The sequence below is a fragment of the Engystomops pustulosus genome, chromosome 2 (assembly GCF_040894005.1).
Source record: "Engystomops pustulosus chromosome 2, aEngPut4.maternal, whole genome shotgun sequence".
Classification (NCBI taxonomy): Eukaryota; Metazoa; Chordata; class Amphibia; order Anura; family Leptodactylidae; genus Engystomops; species Engystomops pustulosus.
The window spans coordinates 264,813,452-264,831,948 of NC_092412.1; the positions used below are offsets into that span (position 1 = coordinate 264,813,452).

The 18,497-nt window shown below is 51.8% G+C and overlaps 1 protein-coding gene across 2 annotated transcripts in view; it reads left to right on the forward strand.

Annotated features, from left to right (window-relative positions):
- POPDC2 (popeye domain cAMP effector 2) overlaps positions 1-18,497 on the forward strand; it is a 24,472-nt gene continuing 5,975 nt past the window's right edge. Inside the window, exons 1-3 of one of the 2 annotated variants that reach the window (XM_072139072.1) lie at positions 1-201; positions 13,947-14,442; positions 16,091-16,199. In XM_072139072.1, the coding sequence (XP_071995173.1) occupies positions 13,955-14,442; positions 16,091-16,199 (597 nt within the window). In that variant the 5' untranslated portion in view covers positions 1-201; positions 13,947-13,954. The remainder of the gene's footprint in view (positions 202-13,946; positions 14,443-16,090; positions 16,200-18,497) is intronic. The other variant, XM_072139073.1, reaches the window with a different exon arrangement.

Genomic DNA, 18,497 nt, shown 5'->3' on the forward strand with positions numbered 1-18,497 from the left:
TTGCTCTTCTTGGATTTCATCTCCGTACATGGCCATCCAGCTGGGGTGTCACTCCGAGCTCCGGAGCAGGGAGACATTCCACATCCTCGCTGCAGCCTGCGCTGTGTGTAGTGTACAGAGGGGCCCAGGACACGCAATGTGGAGGTGATCCCCGGCACCGCTGCTCGACCTGCTCCCACCACATCCCACCGGCTAGGAGAGGTAAGGATCTGGGGGGCTGCAGGTTACTGGGGGAGGGGGGAGCCCCAGAAAATTACCAAAAGTCTCAAGCAGTTAGAGAAGGGCTAAAGGCGCACCCCTTACACCCCTACTAGTATATAGTGCAGGCTGCAGGAGGGTGCTATCAGTATAATACACTGCTCCCCTTACACCCCTACTAGTATATAGTGCAGGCTGCAGGAGGGCGCTATCAGTCTCATACACTGCACCCCTTACACCCCTACTAGTATATAGTACAGGCTGCAGGAGGGCGCTATCAGTCTCATACACTGCACCCCTTACACCCCTACTAGTATATAGTACAGGCTGCAGGAGGGCGCTATCAGTCTCATACACTGCACCCCTTACACCCCTACTAGTATATAGTGCAGGCTGCAGGAGGGCGCTATCAGTATAATACACTGCACCCCTTACACCCCTACTAGTATATAGTGCAGGCTGCAGGAGGGCGCTATCAGTCTCATACACTGCACCCCTTACACCCCTACTAGTATATAGTACAGGCTGCAGGAGGGCGCTATCAGTCTCATACACTGCACCCCTTACACCCCTACTAGTATATAGTGCAGGCTGCAGGAGGGCGCTATCAGTATAATACACTGCACCCCTTACACCCCTACTAGTATATAGTGCAGGCTGCAGGAGGGCGCTATCAGTCTCATACACTGCACCCCTTACACCCCTACTAGTATATAGTACAGGCTGCAGGAGGGCGCTATCAGTATAATACACTGCACCCCTACTAGTATATAGTGCAGGCTGCAGGAGGGTGCTATCAGTATAATACACTGCACCCCTTACACCCCTACTAGTATATAGTGCAGGCTGCAGGAGGGCGCTATCAGTATAATACACTGCTCCCCTTACACCCCTACTAGTATATAGTACAGGCTGCAGGAGGGCGCTATCAGTATAATACACTGCACCCCTACTAGTATATAGTGCAGGCTGCAGGAGGGTGCTATCAGTATAATACACTGCACCCCTTACACCCCTACTAGTATATAGTGCAGGCTGTAGGAGGGTGCTATCAGTATAATACACTGCACCCCTTACACTGCTACTAGTATATAGTGCAGGCTGCAGGAGGGCGCTATCAGTATAATACACAGCACCCCTTACACCCCTACTAGTATATAGTGCAGGCTGCAGGAGGGCGCTATCAGTCTCATACACTGAACCCCTTACACCCCTACTAATATATAGTGCAGGCTGCAGGAGGGCGCTATCAGTATAATACACTGCACCCCTTACACCCCTACTAGTATATAGTGCAGGCTGCAGGAGGGTGCTATCAGTATAATACACTGCACCCCTTACACCCCTACTAGTATATAGTGCAGGCTGCAGGAGGGCGCTATCAGTATAATACACTGCACGCCTTACACCCCTACTAGTATATAGTGCAGGCTGCAGGAGGGCGCTATCAGTCTCATACACTGCACCCCTTACACCCCTACTAGTATATAGTGCAGGCTGCAGGAGGGCGCTATCAGTCTCATACACTGCACCCCTTACACCCCTACTAGTATATAGTGCAGGCTGCAGGAGGGCGCAATCAGTATAATACACTGCACCCCTTACACCCCTACTAGTATATAGTGCAGGCTGCAGGAGGGTGCAATCAGTATAATACACTGCACCCCTTACACCCCTACTAGTATATAGTGCAGGCTGCAGGAGGGCGCTATCAGTCTCATACACTGCACCCCTTACACCCCTACTAGTATATAGTGCAGGCTGCAGGAGGGTGCTATCAGTATAATACACTGCACCCCTTACACCCCTACTAGTATATAGTGCAGGCTGCAGGAGGGTGCTATCAGTCTCATACACTGCACCCCTTACACCCCTACTAGTATATAGTGCAGGCTGCAGGAGGGCGCTATCAGTATAATACACTGCTCCCCTTACACCCCTACTAGTATATAGTGCAGGCTGCAGGAGGGTGCTATCAGTATAATACACTGCTCCCCTTACACCCCTACTAGTATATAGTGCAGGCTGCAGGAGGGTGCTATCAGTCTCATACACTGCACCCCTTACACCCCTACTAGTATATAGTGCAGGCTGCAGGAGGGCGCTATCAGTATAATACACTGCACCCCTTACACCCCTACTAGTATATAGTGCAGGCTGCAGGAGGGCGCTATCAGTCTCATACACTGCACCCCTTACACCCCTACTAGTATATAGTGCAGGCTGCAGGAGGGCGCTATCAGTATAATACACTGCACCCCTTACACCCCTACTAGTATATAGTGCAGGCTGCAGGAGGGCGCTATCAGTATAATACACTGCACTCCTTACACCCCTACTAGTATATAGTGCAGGCTGCAGGAGGGCGCTATCAGTATAATACACTGCACCCCTTACACCCCTACTAGTATATAGTACAGGCTGCAGGAGGGCGCTATCAGTATAATACACTGCACTCCTTACACCCCTACTAGTATATAGTGCAGGCTGCAGGAGGGCGCTATCAGTCTCATACACTGCACCCCTTACACCCCTACTAGTATATAGTGCATGCTGCAGGAGGGCGCAATCAGTATAATACACTGCACCCCTTACACCCCTACTAGTATATAGTGCAGGCTGCAGGAGGGCGCTATCAGTATAATACACTGTACCCCTTACACCCCTACTAGTATATAGTGCAGGCTGCAGGAGGGCGCTATCAGTACAATACACTGCACCCCTTACACCCCTACTAGTATATAGTGCAGGCTGCAGGAGGGTGCTATCAGTATAATACACTGCACCCCTTACACCCCTACTAGTATATAGTGCAGGCTGCTGGAGGGTGCTATCAGTATAATACACTGCACCCCTTACACCCCTACTAGTATATAGTGCAGGCTGCAGGAGGGCGCTATCAGTATAATACACTGCACGCCTTACACCCCTACTAGTATATAGTGCAGGCTGCAGGAGGGCGCTATCAGTCTCATACACTGCACCCCTTACACCCCTACTAGTATATAGTGCAGGCTGCAGGAGGGCGCTATCAGTATAATACACTGCACCCCTTACACCCCTACTAGTATATAGTGCAGGCTGCAGGAGGGTGCTATCAGTCTCATACACTGCACCCCTTACACCCCTACTAGTATATAGTGCAGGCTGCAGGAGGGTGCTATCAGTCTCATACACTGCACCCCTTACACCCCTACTAGTATATAGTGCAGGCTGCAGGAGGGCGCTATCAGTATAATACACTGCACCCCTTACACCCCTACTATTATATAGTGCAGGCTGCAGGAGGGCGCTATCAGTCTCATACACTGCACCCCTTACACCCCTACTAGTATATAGTGCAGGCTGCTGGAGGGTGCTATCAGTATAATACACTGCACCCCTTACACCCCTACTAGTATATAGTGCAGGCTGCAGGAGGGTGCTATCAGTATAATACACTGCACCCCTTACACCCCTACTAGTATATAGTGCAGGCTGCAGGAGGGCGCTATCAGTCTCATACACTGCTCCCCTTACACCCCTACTAGTATATAGTGCAGGCTGCAGGAGGTCGCTATCAGTATAATACACTGCACCCCTTACACCCCTACTAGTATATAGTACAGGCTGCAGGAGGGCGCTATCAGTCTAATGCACTGCACCCCTTACACCCCTACTAGTATATAGTGCAGGCTGCAGGAGGGTGCTATCAGTATAATACACTGCACCCCTTACACCCCTACTAGTATATAGTGCAGGCTGCAGGAGGGTGCTATCAGTCTCATACACTGCACCCCTTACACCCCTACTAGTATATAGTGCAGGCTGCAGGAGGGTGCTATCAGTCTCATACACAGCACCCCTTACACCCCTACTAGTATATAGTGCAGGCTGCAGGAGGGTGCTATCAGTCTCATACACTGCACCCCTTACACCCCTACTAGTATATAGTGCAGGCTGCAGGAGGGTGCTATCAGTATAATACACTGCACCCCTTACACCCCTACTAGTATATAGTGCAGGCTGCAGGAGGGCGCTATCAGTATAATACACTGCACCCCTTACACCCCTACTAGTATATAGTGCAGGCTGCAGGAGGGCGCTATCAGTATAATACACTGCACCCCTTACACCCCTACTAGTATATAGTGCAGGCTGCAGGAGGGCGCTATCAGTCTCATACACTGCACCCCTTACACCCCTACTATTATATAGTGCAGGCTGCAGGAGGGCGCTATCAGTATAATACACTGCACCCCTTACACCCCTACTAGTATATAGTGCAGGCTGCAGGAGGGTGCTATCAGTATAATACACTGCTCCCCTTACACCCCTACTAGTATATAGTGCAGGCTGCAGGAGGGTGCTATCAGTATAATACACTGCACCCCTTACACCCCTACTAGTATATAGTACAGGCTGCAGGAGGGCGCTATCAGTATAATACACTGCACCCCTTACACCCCTACTAGTATATAGTACAGGCTGCAGGAGGGTGCTATCAGTCTCATACACTGCACCCCTTACACCCCTACTAGTATATAGTGCAGGCTGCAGGACGGTGCTATCAGTCTCATACACTGCACCCCTTACACCCTTACTAGTATATAGTGCAGGCTGCAGGAGGGCGCTATCAGTATAATACACTGCACCCCTTACACCCCTACTAGTATATAGTACAGGCTGCAGGAGGGTGCTATCAGTCTCATACACTGCACCCCTTACACCCCTACTAGTATATAGTGCAGGCTGCAGGACGGTGCTATCAGTCTCATACACTGCACCCCTTACACCCTTACTAGTATATAGTGCAGGCTGCAGGAGGGTGCTATCAGTATAATACACTGCACCCCTTACACCCCTACTAGTATATAGTGCAGGCTGCAGGAGGGCGCTATCAGTCTCATACACTGCACCCCTTACACCCCTACTAGTATATAGTACAGGCTGCAGGAGGGTGCTATCAGTATAATACACTGCACCCCTTACACCCCTACTAGTATATAGTGCAGGCTGCAGGAGGGCGCTATCAGTATAATACACTGCACCCCTTACACCCCTACTAGTATATAGTGCAGGCTGCAGGAGGGCGCTATCAGTATAATACACTGCACCCCTTACACCCCTACTATTATATAGTGCAGGCTGCAGGAGGGCGCTATCAGTATAATACACTGCACCCCTTACACCCCTACTAGTATATAGTGCAGGCTGCAGGAGGGTGCTATCAGTATAATACACTGCTCCCCTTACACCCCTACTAGTATATAGTGCAGGTTGCAGGAGGGCGCTATCAGTATAATACACTGCACCCCTTACACCCCTACTAGTATATAGTACAGGCTGCAGGAGGGTGCTATCAGTCTCATACACTGCACCCCTTACACCCCTACTAGTATATAGTGCAGGCTGCAGGACGGTGCTATCAGTCTCATACACTGCACCCCTTCCACCCTTACTAGTATATAGTGCAGGCTGCAGGAGGGTGCTATCAGTATAATACACTGCACCCCTTACACCCCTACTAGTATATAGTGCAGGCTGCAGGAGGGCGCTATCAGTCTCATACACTGCACCCCTTACACCCCTACTAGTATATAGTACAGGCTGCAGGAGGGTGCTATCAGTATAATACACTGCACCCCTTACACCCCTACTAGTATATAGTGCAGGCTGCAGGAGGGTGCTATCAGTATAATACACTGCACCCCTTACACCCCTACTAGTATATAGTGCAGGCTGCAGGAGGGCGCTATCAGTCTCATACACTGCACCCCTTACACCCCTACTAGTATATAGTACAGGCTGCAGGAGGGTGCTATCAGTATAATACACTGCACCCCTTACACCCCTACTAGTATATAGTGCAGGCTGCAGGAGGGCGCTATCAGTATAATACACTGCACCCCTTACACCCCTACTAGTATATAGTGCAGGCTGCAGGAGGGCGCTATCAGTATAATACACTGCACCCCTTACACCCCTACTAGTATATAGTGCAGGCTGCAGAAGGGTGCTATCAGTATAATACACTGCACCCCTTACACCCCTACTAGTATATAGTGCAGGCTGCAGGAGGGCGCTATCAGTATAATACACTGCACCCCTTACACCCCTACTAGTATATAGTGCAGGCTGCAGGAGGGCGCTATCAGTATAATACACTGCTCCCCTTACACCCCTACTAGTATATAGTGCAGGCTGCAGGAGGGTGCTATCAGTATAATACACTGCACCCCTTACACCCCTACTAGTATATAGTGCAGGCTGCAGGAGGGTGCTATCAGTCTCATACACGGCTCCCCTTACACCCCTACTAGTATATAGTGCAGGCTGCAGGAGGGTGCTATCAGTCTCATACACGGCTCCCCTTACACCCCTACTAGTATATAGTGCAGGCTGCAGGAGGGCGCAATCAGTATAATACACTGCACCCCTTACACCCCTACTAGTATATAGTGCAGGCTGCGGGAGGGCGCTATCAGTCTCATACATTGCACCCCTTACACCCCTACTAGTATATAGTACAGGCTGCAGGAGGGTGCTATCAGTATAATACACTGCACCCCTTACACCCCTACTAGTATATAGTGCAGGCTGCAGGAGGGCGCTATCAGTATAATACACTGCACCCCTTACACCCCTACTAGTATATAGTGCAGGCTGCAGGAGGGCGCTATCAGTATAATACACTGCACCCCTTACACCCCTACTAGTATATAGTGCAGGCTGCAGAAGGGTGCTATCAGTATAATACACTGCACCCCTTACACCCCTACTAGTATATAGTGCAGGCTGCAGGAGGGCGCTATCAGTATAATACACTGCACCCCTTACACCCCTACTAGTATATAGTGCAGGCTGCAGGAGGGCGCTATCAGTATAATACACTGCTCCCCTTACACCCCTACTAGTATATAGTGCAGGCTGCAGGAGGGTGCTATCAGTATAATACACTACACCCCTACTAGTATATAGTGCAGGCTGCAGGAGGGTGCTATCAGTCTCATACACGGCTCCCCTTACACCCCTACTAGTATATAGTGCAGGCTGCAGGAGGGTGCTATCAGTCTCATACACGGCTCCCCTTACACCCCTACTAGTATATAGTGCAGGCTGCAGGAGGGCGCAATCAGTATAATACACTGCACCCCTTACACCCCTACTAGTATATAGTGCAGGCTGCGGGAGGGCGCTATCAGTCTCATACATTGCACCCCTTACACCCCTACTAGTATATAGTGCAGGCTGCAGGAGGGTGCTATCAGTCTCATACATTGCACCCCTTACACCCCTACTAGTATATAGTGCAGGCTGCAGGAGGGTGCTATCAGTCTCATACACGGCTCCCCTTACACCCCTACTAGTATATAGTGCAGGCTGCAGGAGGGTGCTATCAGTCTCATACACGGCTCCCCTTACACCCCTACTAGTATATAGTGCAGGCTGCAGGAGGGCGCAATCAGTATAATACACTGCACCCCTTACACCCCTACTAGTATATAGTGCAGGCTGCGGGAGGGCGCTATCAGTCTCATACATTGCACCCCTTACACCCCTACTAGTATATAGTGCAGGCTGCAGGAGGGCGCTATCAGTATAATACACTGCACCCCTTACACCCCTACTAGTATATAGTGCAGGCTGCAGGAGGGCTCTATCAGTATAATACACTGCACCCCTTACACCCCTACTAGTATATAGTGCAGGCTGCAGGAGGGTGCTATCAGTCTCATACACTGCACCCCTTACACCCCTACTAGTATATAGTGTAGGCTGCAGGAGGGCGCTATCAGTATAATACACTGCACCCCTTACACCCCTACTAGTATATAGTGCAGGCTGCAGGAGGGTGCTATCAGTCTCATACACTGCACCCCTTACACCCCTACTAGTATATAGTGCAGGCTGCAGGAGGGCGCTATCAGTATAATACACTGCACCCCTTACACCCCTACTAGTATATAGTGCAGGCTGCAGGAGGGTGCTATCAGTCTCATACACTGCACCCCTTACACCCCTACTAGTATATAGTGCAGGCTGCAGGAGGGTGCTATCAGTCTCATACACTGCACCCCTTACACCCCTACTAGTATATAGTACAGGCTGCAGGAGGGCGCTATCAGTATAATACACTGCACCCCTACTAGTATATAGTGCAGGCTGCAGGAGGGTGCTGTCAGTGTAATACACTGCACCCCTTAAACCCCTACTAGTATATAGTGCAGGCTGCAGGAGGGTGCTATCAGTCTCATACACTGCACCCCTTACACCCCTACTAGTATATAGTGCAGGCTGCAGGAGGGTGCTATCAGTCTCATACACTGCACCCCTTACACCCCTACTAGTATATAGTGCAGGCTGCAGGAGGGCGCTATCAGTATAATACACTGCACCCCTTACACCCCTACTAGTATATAGTGCAGGCTGCAGGAGGGCGCTATCAGTATAATACACTGCACCCCTTACACCCCTACTAGTATATAGTGCAGGCTGCAGAAGGGCGCTATCAGTCTCATACACTGCACCCCTTACACCCCTACTAGTATATAGTGCAGGCTGCAGGAGGGCGCTATCAGTATAATACACTGCACCCCTTACACCCCTACTAGTATATAGTGCAGGCTGCATGAGGGTGCTATCAGTCTCATACACTGCTCCCCTTACACCCCTACTAGAATATAGTGCAGGCTGTAGGAGGGCGCTATCAGTATAATACACTGCACCCCTTACACCCCTACTAGTATATAGTGCAGGCTGCAGGAGGGCGCTATCAGTCTCATACACTGCACCCCTTACACCCCTACTAGTATATAGTGCAGGCTGCAGGAGGGCGCTATCAGTATAATACACTGCTCCCCTTACACCCCTACTAGTATATAGTGCAGGCTGCAGGAGGGTGCTATCAGTCTCATATACTGCACCCCTTACACCCCTACTAGTATATAGTGCAGGCTGCAGGAGGGTGCTATCAGTATAATACACTGCACCCCTTACACCCCTACTAGTATATAGTGCAGGCTGCAGGAGGGTGCTATCAGTATAATACACTGCACCCCTACTAGTATATAGTGCAGGCTGCAGGAGGGTGCTATCAGTATAATACACTGCACCCCTTACACCCCTACTAGTATATAGTGCAGGCTGCAGGAGGGTGCTATCAGTATAATACACTGCACCCCTTACACCCCTACTAGTATATAGTGCAGGCTGCAGGAGGGTGCTATCAGTATAATACACTGCACCCCTTACACCCCTACTAGTATATAGTGCAGGCTGCAGGAGGGTGCTATCAGTATAATACACTGCACCCCTTACACCCCTACTAGTATATAGTGCAGGCTGCAGGAGGGTGCTATCAGTATAATACACTGCACCCCTTACACCCCTACTAGTATATAGTGCAGGCTGCAGGAGGGCGCTATCAGTATAATACACTGCACCCCTTACACCCCTACTAGTATATAGTGCAGGCTGCAGGAGGGCGCTATCAGTATAATACACTGCACCCCTTACACCCCTACTAGTATATAGTGCAGGCTGCAGGAGGGCGCTATCAGTATAATACACTGCACCCCTTACACCCCTACTAGTATATAGTGCAGGCTGCAGGAGGGCGCTATCAGTCTCATACACTGCACCCCTTACACCCCTACTAGTATATAGTGCAGGCTGCATGAGGGTGCTATCAGTATAATACACTGCACCCCTTACACCCCTACTAGTATATAGTGCAGGCTGCAGGAGGGCGCTATCAGTCTCATACACTGCACCCCTTACACCCCTACTAGTATATAGTGCAGGCTGCAGGAGGGCGCTTTCAGTCTCATACACTGCTCCCCTTACACCCCTACTAGTATATAGTGCAGGCTGCAGGAGGGCGCTATCAGTATAATACACTGCACCCCTTACACCCCTACTAGTATATAGTGCAGGCTGCAGGAGGGCGCTATCAGTCTCATACACTGCACCCCTTACACCCCTACTAGTATATAGTGCAGGCTGCAGGAGGGCGCTATCAGTCTCATACACTGCACCCCTTACACCCCTACTAGTATATAGTGCAGGCTGCAGGAGGGCGCTATCAGTCTCATACACTGCACCCCTTACACCCCTACTATTATATAGTGCAGGCTGCAGGAGGGTGCTATCAGTATAATACACTGCACCCCTTACACCCCTACTAGTATATAGTGCAGGCTGCAGGAGGGTGCTATCAGTATAATACACTGCACCCCTTACACCCCTACTAGTATATAGTGCAGGCTGCAGGAGGGCGCTATCAGTATAATACACTGCACCCCTTACACCCCTACTAGTATATAGTGCAGGCTGCAGGAGGGTGCTATCAGTATAATACACTGCACCCCTTACACCCCTACTAGTATATAGTGCAGGCTGCAGGAGGGCGCTATCAGTCTCATACACTGCACCCCTTACACCCCTACTAGTATATAGTGCAGGCTGCAGGAGGGTGCTATCAGTATAATACACTGCACCCCTTACACCCCTACTAGTATATAGTGCAGGCTGCAGGAGGGTGCTATCAGTATAATACACTGCACCCCTTACACCCCTACTAGTATATAGTACAGGCTGCAGGAGGGCGCTATCAGTATAATACACTGCACCCCTTACACCCCTACTAGTATATAGTGCAGGCTGCAGGAGGGTGCTATCCGTCTCATACACTGCACCCCTTACACTCCTACTAGTATATAGTGCAGGCTGCAGGAGGGCGCTATCAGTATAATACACTGCACCCCTTACACCCCTACTAGTATATAGTGCAGGCTGCAGGAGGGTGCTATCAGTATAATACACTGCACCCCTTACACCCCTACTAGTATATAGTGCAGGCTGCAGGAGGGCGCTATCAGTCTCATACACTGCACCCCTTACACCCCTACTAGTATATAGTACAGGCTGCAGGAGGGCGCTATCAGTATAATACACTGCACCCCTTACACCCCTACTAGTATATAGTGCAGGCTGCAGGAGGGCGCTATCAGTATAATACACTGCACCCCTTACACCCCTACTAGTATATAGTGCAGGCTGCAGGAGGGCGCTATCAGTATAATACACTGCACCCCTTACACCCCTACTAGTATATAGTGCAGGCTGCAGGAGGGCGCTATCAGTCTCATACACTGCACCCCTTACACCCCTACTAGTATATAGTGCAGGCTGCAGGAGGGCGCTATCAGTATAATACACTGCACCCCTTACACCCCTACTAGTATATAGTGCAGGCTGCAGGAGGGCGCTATCAGTCTCATACACTGCACCCCTTACACCCCTACTAGTATATAGTGCAGGCTGCAGGAGGGCGCTATCAGTATAATACACTGCACCCCTTACACCCCTACTAGTATATAGTGCAGGCTGCAGGAGGGCGCTATCAGTATAATACACTGCACCCCTTACACCCCTACTAGTATATAGTGCAGGCTGCAGGAGGGTGCTATCAGTCTCATACACTGCACCCCTTACACCCCTACTAGTATATAGTGCAGGCTGCAGGAGGGTGCTATCAGTCTCATACACTGCACCCCTTACACCCCTACTAGTATATAGTGCAGGCTGCAGGAGGGTGCTATCAGTCTCATACACTGCACCCCTTACACCCCTACTAGTATATAGTGCAGGCTGCAGGAGGGTGCTATCAGTATAATACACTGCACCCCTTACACCCCTACTAGTATATAGTGCAGGCTGCAGGAGGGTGCTATCAGTATAATACACTGCACCCCTTACACCCCTACTAGTATATAGTGCAGGCTGCAGGAGGGTGCTATCAGTATAATACACTGCACCCCTTACACCCCTACTAGTATATAGTGCAGGCTGCAGTAGGGCGCTATCAGTATAATACACTGCACCCCTTACACCCCTACTAGTATATAGTGCAGGCTGCAGGAGGGTGCTATCAGTATAATACACTGCACCCCTTACACCCCTACTAGTATATAGTGCAGGCTGCAGTAGGGCGCTATCAGTATAATACACTGCACCCCTTACACCCCTACTAGTATATAGTGCAGGCTGCAGGAGGGTGCTATCAGTATAATACACTGCACCCCTTACACCCCTACTAGTATATAGTGCAGGCTGCAGTAGGGCGCTATCAGTATAATACACTGCACCCCTTACACCCCTACTAGTATATAGTGCAGGCTGCAGGAGGGCGCTATCAGTCTCATACACTGCACCCCTTACACCCCTACTAGTATATAGTGCAGGCTGCAGGAGGGTGCAATCAGTATAATACACTGCACCCCTTACACCCCTACTAGTATATAGTGCAGGCTGCAGGAGGGTGCTATCAGTATAATACACTGCACCCCTTACACCCCTACTAGTATATAGTGCAGGCTGCAGGAGGGCGCTATCAGTCTCATACACTGCACCCCTTACACCCCTACTAGTATATAGTACAGGCTGCAGGAGGGTGCTATCAGTATAATACACTGCACCCCTTACACCCCTACTAGTATATAGTGCAGGCTGCAGGAGGGCGCTATCAGTATATTACACTGCACCCCTTACACCCCTACTAGTATATAGTGCAGGCTGCAGGAGGGTGCTATCAGTATAATACACTGCACCCCTTACACCCCTACTAGTATATAGTGCAGGCTGCAGGAGGGTGCTATCAGTATAATACACTGCACCCCTTACACCCCTACTAGTATATAGTGCAGGCTGCAGGAGGGCGCTATCAGTCTCATACACTGCACCCCTTACACCCCTACTAGTATATAGTGCAGGCTGCAGTAGGGCGCTATCAGTATAATACACTGCTCCCCTTACACCCCTACTAGTATATAGTGCAGGCTGCAGGAGGGTGCTATCAGTATAATACACTGCACCCCTTACACCCCTACTAGTATATAGTGCAGGCTGCAGGAGGGCGCTATCAGTATAATACACTGCACCTCTTACACCCCTACTAGTATATAGTGCAGGCTGCAGGAGGGCGCTATCAGTATAATACACTGCACCCCTTACACCCCTACTAGTATATAGTGCAGGCTGCAGGAGGGCGCTATCAGTATAATACACTGCACCCCTTACACCTCTACTAGTATATAGTGCAGGCTGCAGGAGGGTGCTATCAGTATAATACACTGCACCCCTTACACCCCTACTAGTATATAGTGCAGGCTGCAGTAGGGCGCTATCAGTATAATACACTGCACCCCTTACACCCCTACTAGTATATAGTGCAGGCTGCAGGAGGGCGCTATCAGTATAATACACTGCACCTCTTACACCCCTACTAGTATATAGTGCAGGCTGCAGGAGGGCGCTATCAGTATAATACACTGCACCCCTTACACCCCTACTAGTATATAGTGCAGGCTGCAGGAGGGCGCTATCAGTATAATACACTGCACCCCTTACACCCCTACTAGTATATAGTGCAGGCTGCAGGAGGGCGCTATCAGTATAATACACTGCACCCCTTACACCCCTACTAGTATATAGCGCAGGCTGCAGGAGGGCGCTATCTGTCTCATACACTGCACCCCTTACACCCCTACTAGTATATAGTGCAGGCTGCAGGAGGGCGCTATCAGTATAATACACTGCACCCCTTACACCCCTACTAGTATATAGTGCAGGCTGCAGGAGGGCGCTATCAGTCTCAGTCTCTCAGTAGGACAGTGGAGTCTAATGTCCCTCATGATGATGACTTGCATGCTCGGCTGAGCCCAGTGTGCAGGTGCTATGACCTCTCCCTCTCTCTGTCTCTGCAGGGGGTAGGATGGAGGCCCCCGGTTCGGTCCTGGATCACCTCTTCCATGCTCCTCAGTGTGCGGGGTGGAGGTCCTACATGGAGGGCAGCATGTACCACCTGGCCAGCCTGGTGCTCCTCCTGGCGTTCATGGGGGGCAGCGGAGTCTTCGGCTGTATCTACGTCTATGTGCTGCTGGCGGGGGGCTTCGTGTGCATGGTCATCTGGGGGTGGCTCTGGGCCTGTGGGGTGGACACGGTGGTCTGGAACGTTGTGCTGGTGGTGGCCTGCCTGGTCCAGATCTCCCACCTCCTCTACCAGCTGCGGAGGGAGTCCTACGGAGAGGACTATGACACCCTGTACCGCACCGTCTACCAACCCCTGCAGGTGCCGCTGCCCGTCTTCAAGGAGATCGCCCACTGCAGCGGCCTGGAGGTGCACGCCCTGAGCGCCGAGCAGAGCTACGCCCTGGAGGGGAAGACCCCCATAGACCGCCTGTCTCTTCTCATCTCTGGCAGGTGGGTGCCCGGGGGGTCAGGAGCCTGGACGCTTTATTATCTTACATCCAGATAGATCCAGCAGCGAGTCACAGGGGCGTGTCCAGCTCAGCCGAGTCCAGCGTCTCCTCCCCAAGCCTCACCATTTAACACTTCATGCCACGTGACCAGGGGGATGTCATCTCAGTTCCTTTAACAAACTAACATTTGCAAAGTCTACCCCCTGTATGTATCTGATCACATGAAATCACAGCAGCCTCCATGGAGCATGGGGAGGATCAAAAGCTGAGCAGGACACGCCCCCTGGGACTCGCTGCTGGATCAGGCTACATACCAGGTCAGATAACAAAGTTTATTTTATAGGGATGAGAGGGATTTTCAGTTAAAAGAAGGGCAACAAAGTAGTGAGGAGGGAAAACAGCCTCAGAGAGCAGAGTGCACAGCAGTGTGAGGATGTGCCCCATTGCACTTACAGAAGCTACAATCCTGGAATATAGATCCATACATAACAATCCTGCTGCTCCAGTGGCAATATATAACACTGGCTGCAGAGAGCACAGAGCACAGCAGTGTGAGGTCTGATTACACATCTCTCCAGGGACAATAGATAACACTGGCTGCAGAGAGCACAGCAGTGTGAGGTCTGATTACACATCTCTCCAGGGACAATACATAACACTGGCTGCAGAGAGCACAGAGCACAGCAGTGTGAGGTCTGATTACACATCTCTCCAGGGACAATACATAACACTGGCTGCAGAGAGCACAGCAGTGTGAGGTATGATTACACATCTCTCCAGGGACAGTACATAACACTGGCTGCAGAGAGTACAGAGCACAGCAGTGTGAGGTGTGATTACACATCTCTCCAGGGACAATACATAACACTGGCTGCAGAGAGAACAGAGCACAGCAGTGTGAGGAATGATTACACATCTCTCCAGGGACAATACATAACACTGGCTGCAGAGAGCACAGAGCACAGCAGTGTGAGGTCTGATTACACATCTCTGCAGGGACAATACATAACACTGGCTGCAGAGAGCACAGAGCACAGTAGTGTGAGGTCTGATTATACATCTCTCCAGGGACAATACATAACACTGGCTGCAGAGAGCACAGAGCACAGCAGTGTGAGGTCTGATTACACATCTCTCCAGGGACAATACATAACACTGGCTGCAGAGAGCACAGAGCACAGCAGTGTGAGGTCTGATTACACATCTCTCCAGGGACAATACATAACACTGGCTGCAGAGAGCACAGAGCACAGCAGTGTGAGGTCTGATTACACATCTCTCCAGGGACAGTACATAACACTGGCTGCAGAGAGCACAGAGCACAGCAGTGTGAGGTCTGATTACACATCTCTCCAGGGACAATACATAACACTGGCTGCAGAGAGCACAGAACACAGCAGTGTGAGGTCTGATTACACATTTCTACAGGGACAATGGTTAATGTCAGAACCTCTACTTTTCTAGGGCTAAGAGTGACAGTGTTCCTTCCCCTATGATCTACCACAGTGCAGATGTAGATGTCGGTGTTCCTGGTGGTCTAGGGCAGAAATAGGATTGAAATGTGAATCTCTGGTGGTGTCAGTGCAGGACTGATTCTTCTCTCCCGGGATCCTGCGTTGCTGATGCCACTTACCTCTTTGTCTGTGCAGGGTGAAGGTGAGTCTGGATGGGCAGTTCTTACACTACATATTCCCCTATCAATTCCTGGACTCTCCAGAGTGGGAATCTCTGAGGCCCACCGAAGAAGGAACATTCCAGGTGAGGAAAATGCAAAGGGTGGAGCCACAAGTTACTGGGGGCGGGGCTGTGACTACCTCTCACACAGGATATACAGGCAGGGGGCGGGGCTGTGACTACCTCTCACACAGGATATACAGGCAGGGGGCGGGGCTGTGACCGCCTCTCACACAGGATATACAGGCAGGGGGCGGGGCATCACACAGGATATACAGGCAGGGGGCGGGGCTGTGACTACCTCTCACACAGGATATACAGGCAGGGGACGGGGCTGTGACCACCTCTCACACAGGATATACAGGCAGGGGGCGGGGCTGTGACTACCTCCCACACAGGATATACAGGCGGGGGCGGGGCTGTGACTACCTCCCACACAGGATATACAGGCAGGGGGCGGGGCATCACACAGGATATACAGGCAGGGGGCGGGGCTGTGACTACCTCTCACACAGGATATACAGGCAGGGGGCGGGACATCACACAGGATATACAGGCAGGGGGCGGGGCTGTGACCACCTCTCACACAGGATATACAGGCAGGGGGCGGGGCTGTGACTACCTCACACAGGATATGCAGGCAGGGGGCGGGGCTGTGACTACCTCTCACACAGGATATACAGGCAGGGGGCGGGGCTGTGACCGCCTCTCACACAGGATATACAGGCAGGGGGCGGGGCTGTGACTACCTCTCACACAGGATATACAGGCAGGGGGCGGGGCATCACACAGGATATACAGGCAGGGGGCGGGGCTGTGACTACCTCTCACACAGGATATACAGGCAGGGGGTGGGGCTGTGACTACCTCTTACACAGGATATACAGGCAGGGGGCAGGGCTGTGACCACCTCTCACACAGGATATACAGGCAGGGGGCGGGGCTGTGACCGCCTCTCACACAGGATATACAGGCAGGGGGCGGGGCTGTGACCACCTCTCACACAGGATATACAGGCAGGGGGCGGGGCTGTGAATACCTCTCACACAGGATATACAGGTAGGGGGCGGGGCTGTGACTACCTCTCACACAGGATATACAGGCAGGGGGTGGGGCTGTGACTACCTCTCACACAGGATATACAGGCAGGGGGCGGGACATCACACAGGATATACAGGCAGGGGGCGGGGCTGTGACTACCTCTTACACAGGATATACAGGCAGGGGGCGGGGCTGTGAATACCTCTCACACAGGATATACAGGCAGGGGGCGGGGCTGTGACTACCTCTTACACAGGATATACAGGCGGGGGGCGGGGCTGTGACTACCTCTCACACAGGATATACAGGCAGGGGGCGGGGCTGTGACCACCTCTCACACAGGACATACAGGCAGGGGGCGGGGCTGTGACCACCTCTCACACAGGACATACAGGCAGGGGGCGGGGCTGTGACCACCTCTCACACAGGATATACAGGCAGGGGGCGGGGCTGTGACTACCTCTCACACAGGATATACAGGCAGGGGGCGGGGCTGTGACTACCTCTCACACAGGATATACAGGCAGGGGGCGGGGCTGTGACTACCTCTCACACATGATATACAGGCAGGGGGTGGGGCTGTGACTACCTCTCACACATGATATACAGGCAGGGGGCGGGGCTGTGACCACCTCTCACACAGGACATACAGGCAGGGGGCGGGGCTGTGACTACCTCTCACACATGATATACAGGCAGGGGGTGGGGCTGTGACCACCTCTCACACAGGATATACAGGCAGGGGGCGGGGCTGTGACTACCTCTCACACAGGATATACAGGCAGGGGGCGGGGCTGTGACTACCTCTCACACAGGATATACAGGCAGGGGGTGGGGCATCACACAGGATATACAGGCAGGGGGCGGGGCTGTGACTACCTCTCACACAGGATATACAGGCAGGGGGCGGGGCTGTGACTACCTCTCACACAGGATATACAGGCAGGGGGCAGGGCTGTGACTACCTCTCACACAGGATATACAGGCAGGGGGCAGGGCTGTGACTACCTCTCACACAGGATATACAGGCAGGGGGTGGGGCTGTGACTACCTCTCACACAGGATATACAGGCAGGGGGCGGGACATCACACAGGATATACAGGCAGGGGGCGGGGCTGTGACTACCTCTTACACAGGATATACAGGCAGGGGGCGGGGCTGTGAATACCTCTCACACAGGATATACAGGCAGGGGGTGGGGCTGTGACTACCTCTCACACAGGATATACAGGCAGGGGGCAGGGCTGTGACTACCTCTCACACAGGATATACAGGTAGGGGGCGGGGCTGTGAATACCTCTCACACAGGATATACAGGTAGGGGGCGGGGCTGTGACTAC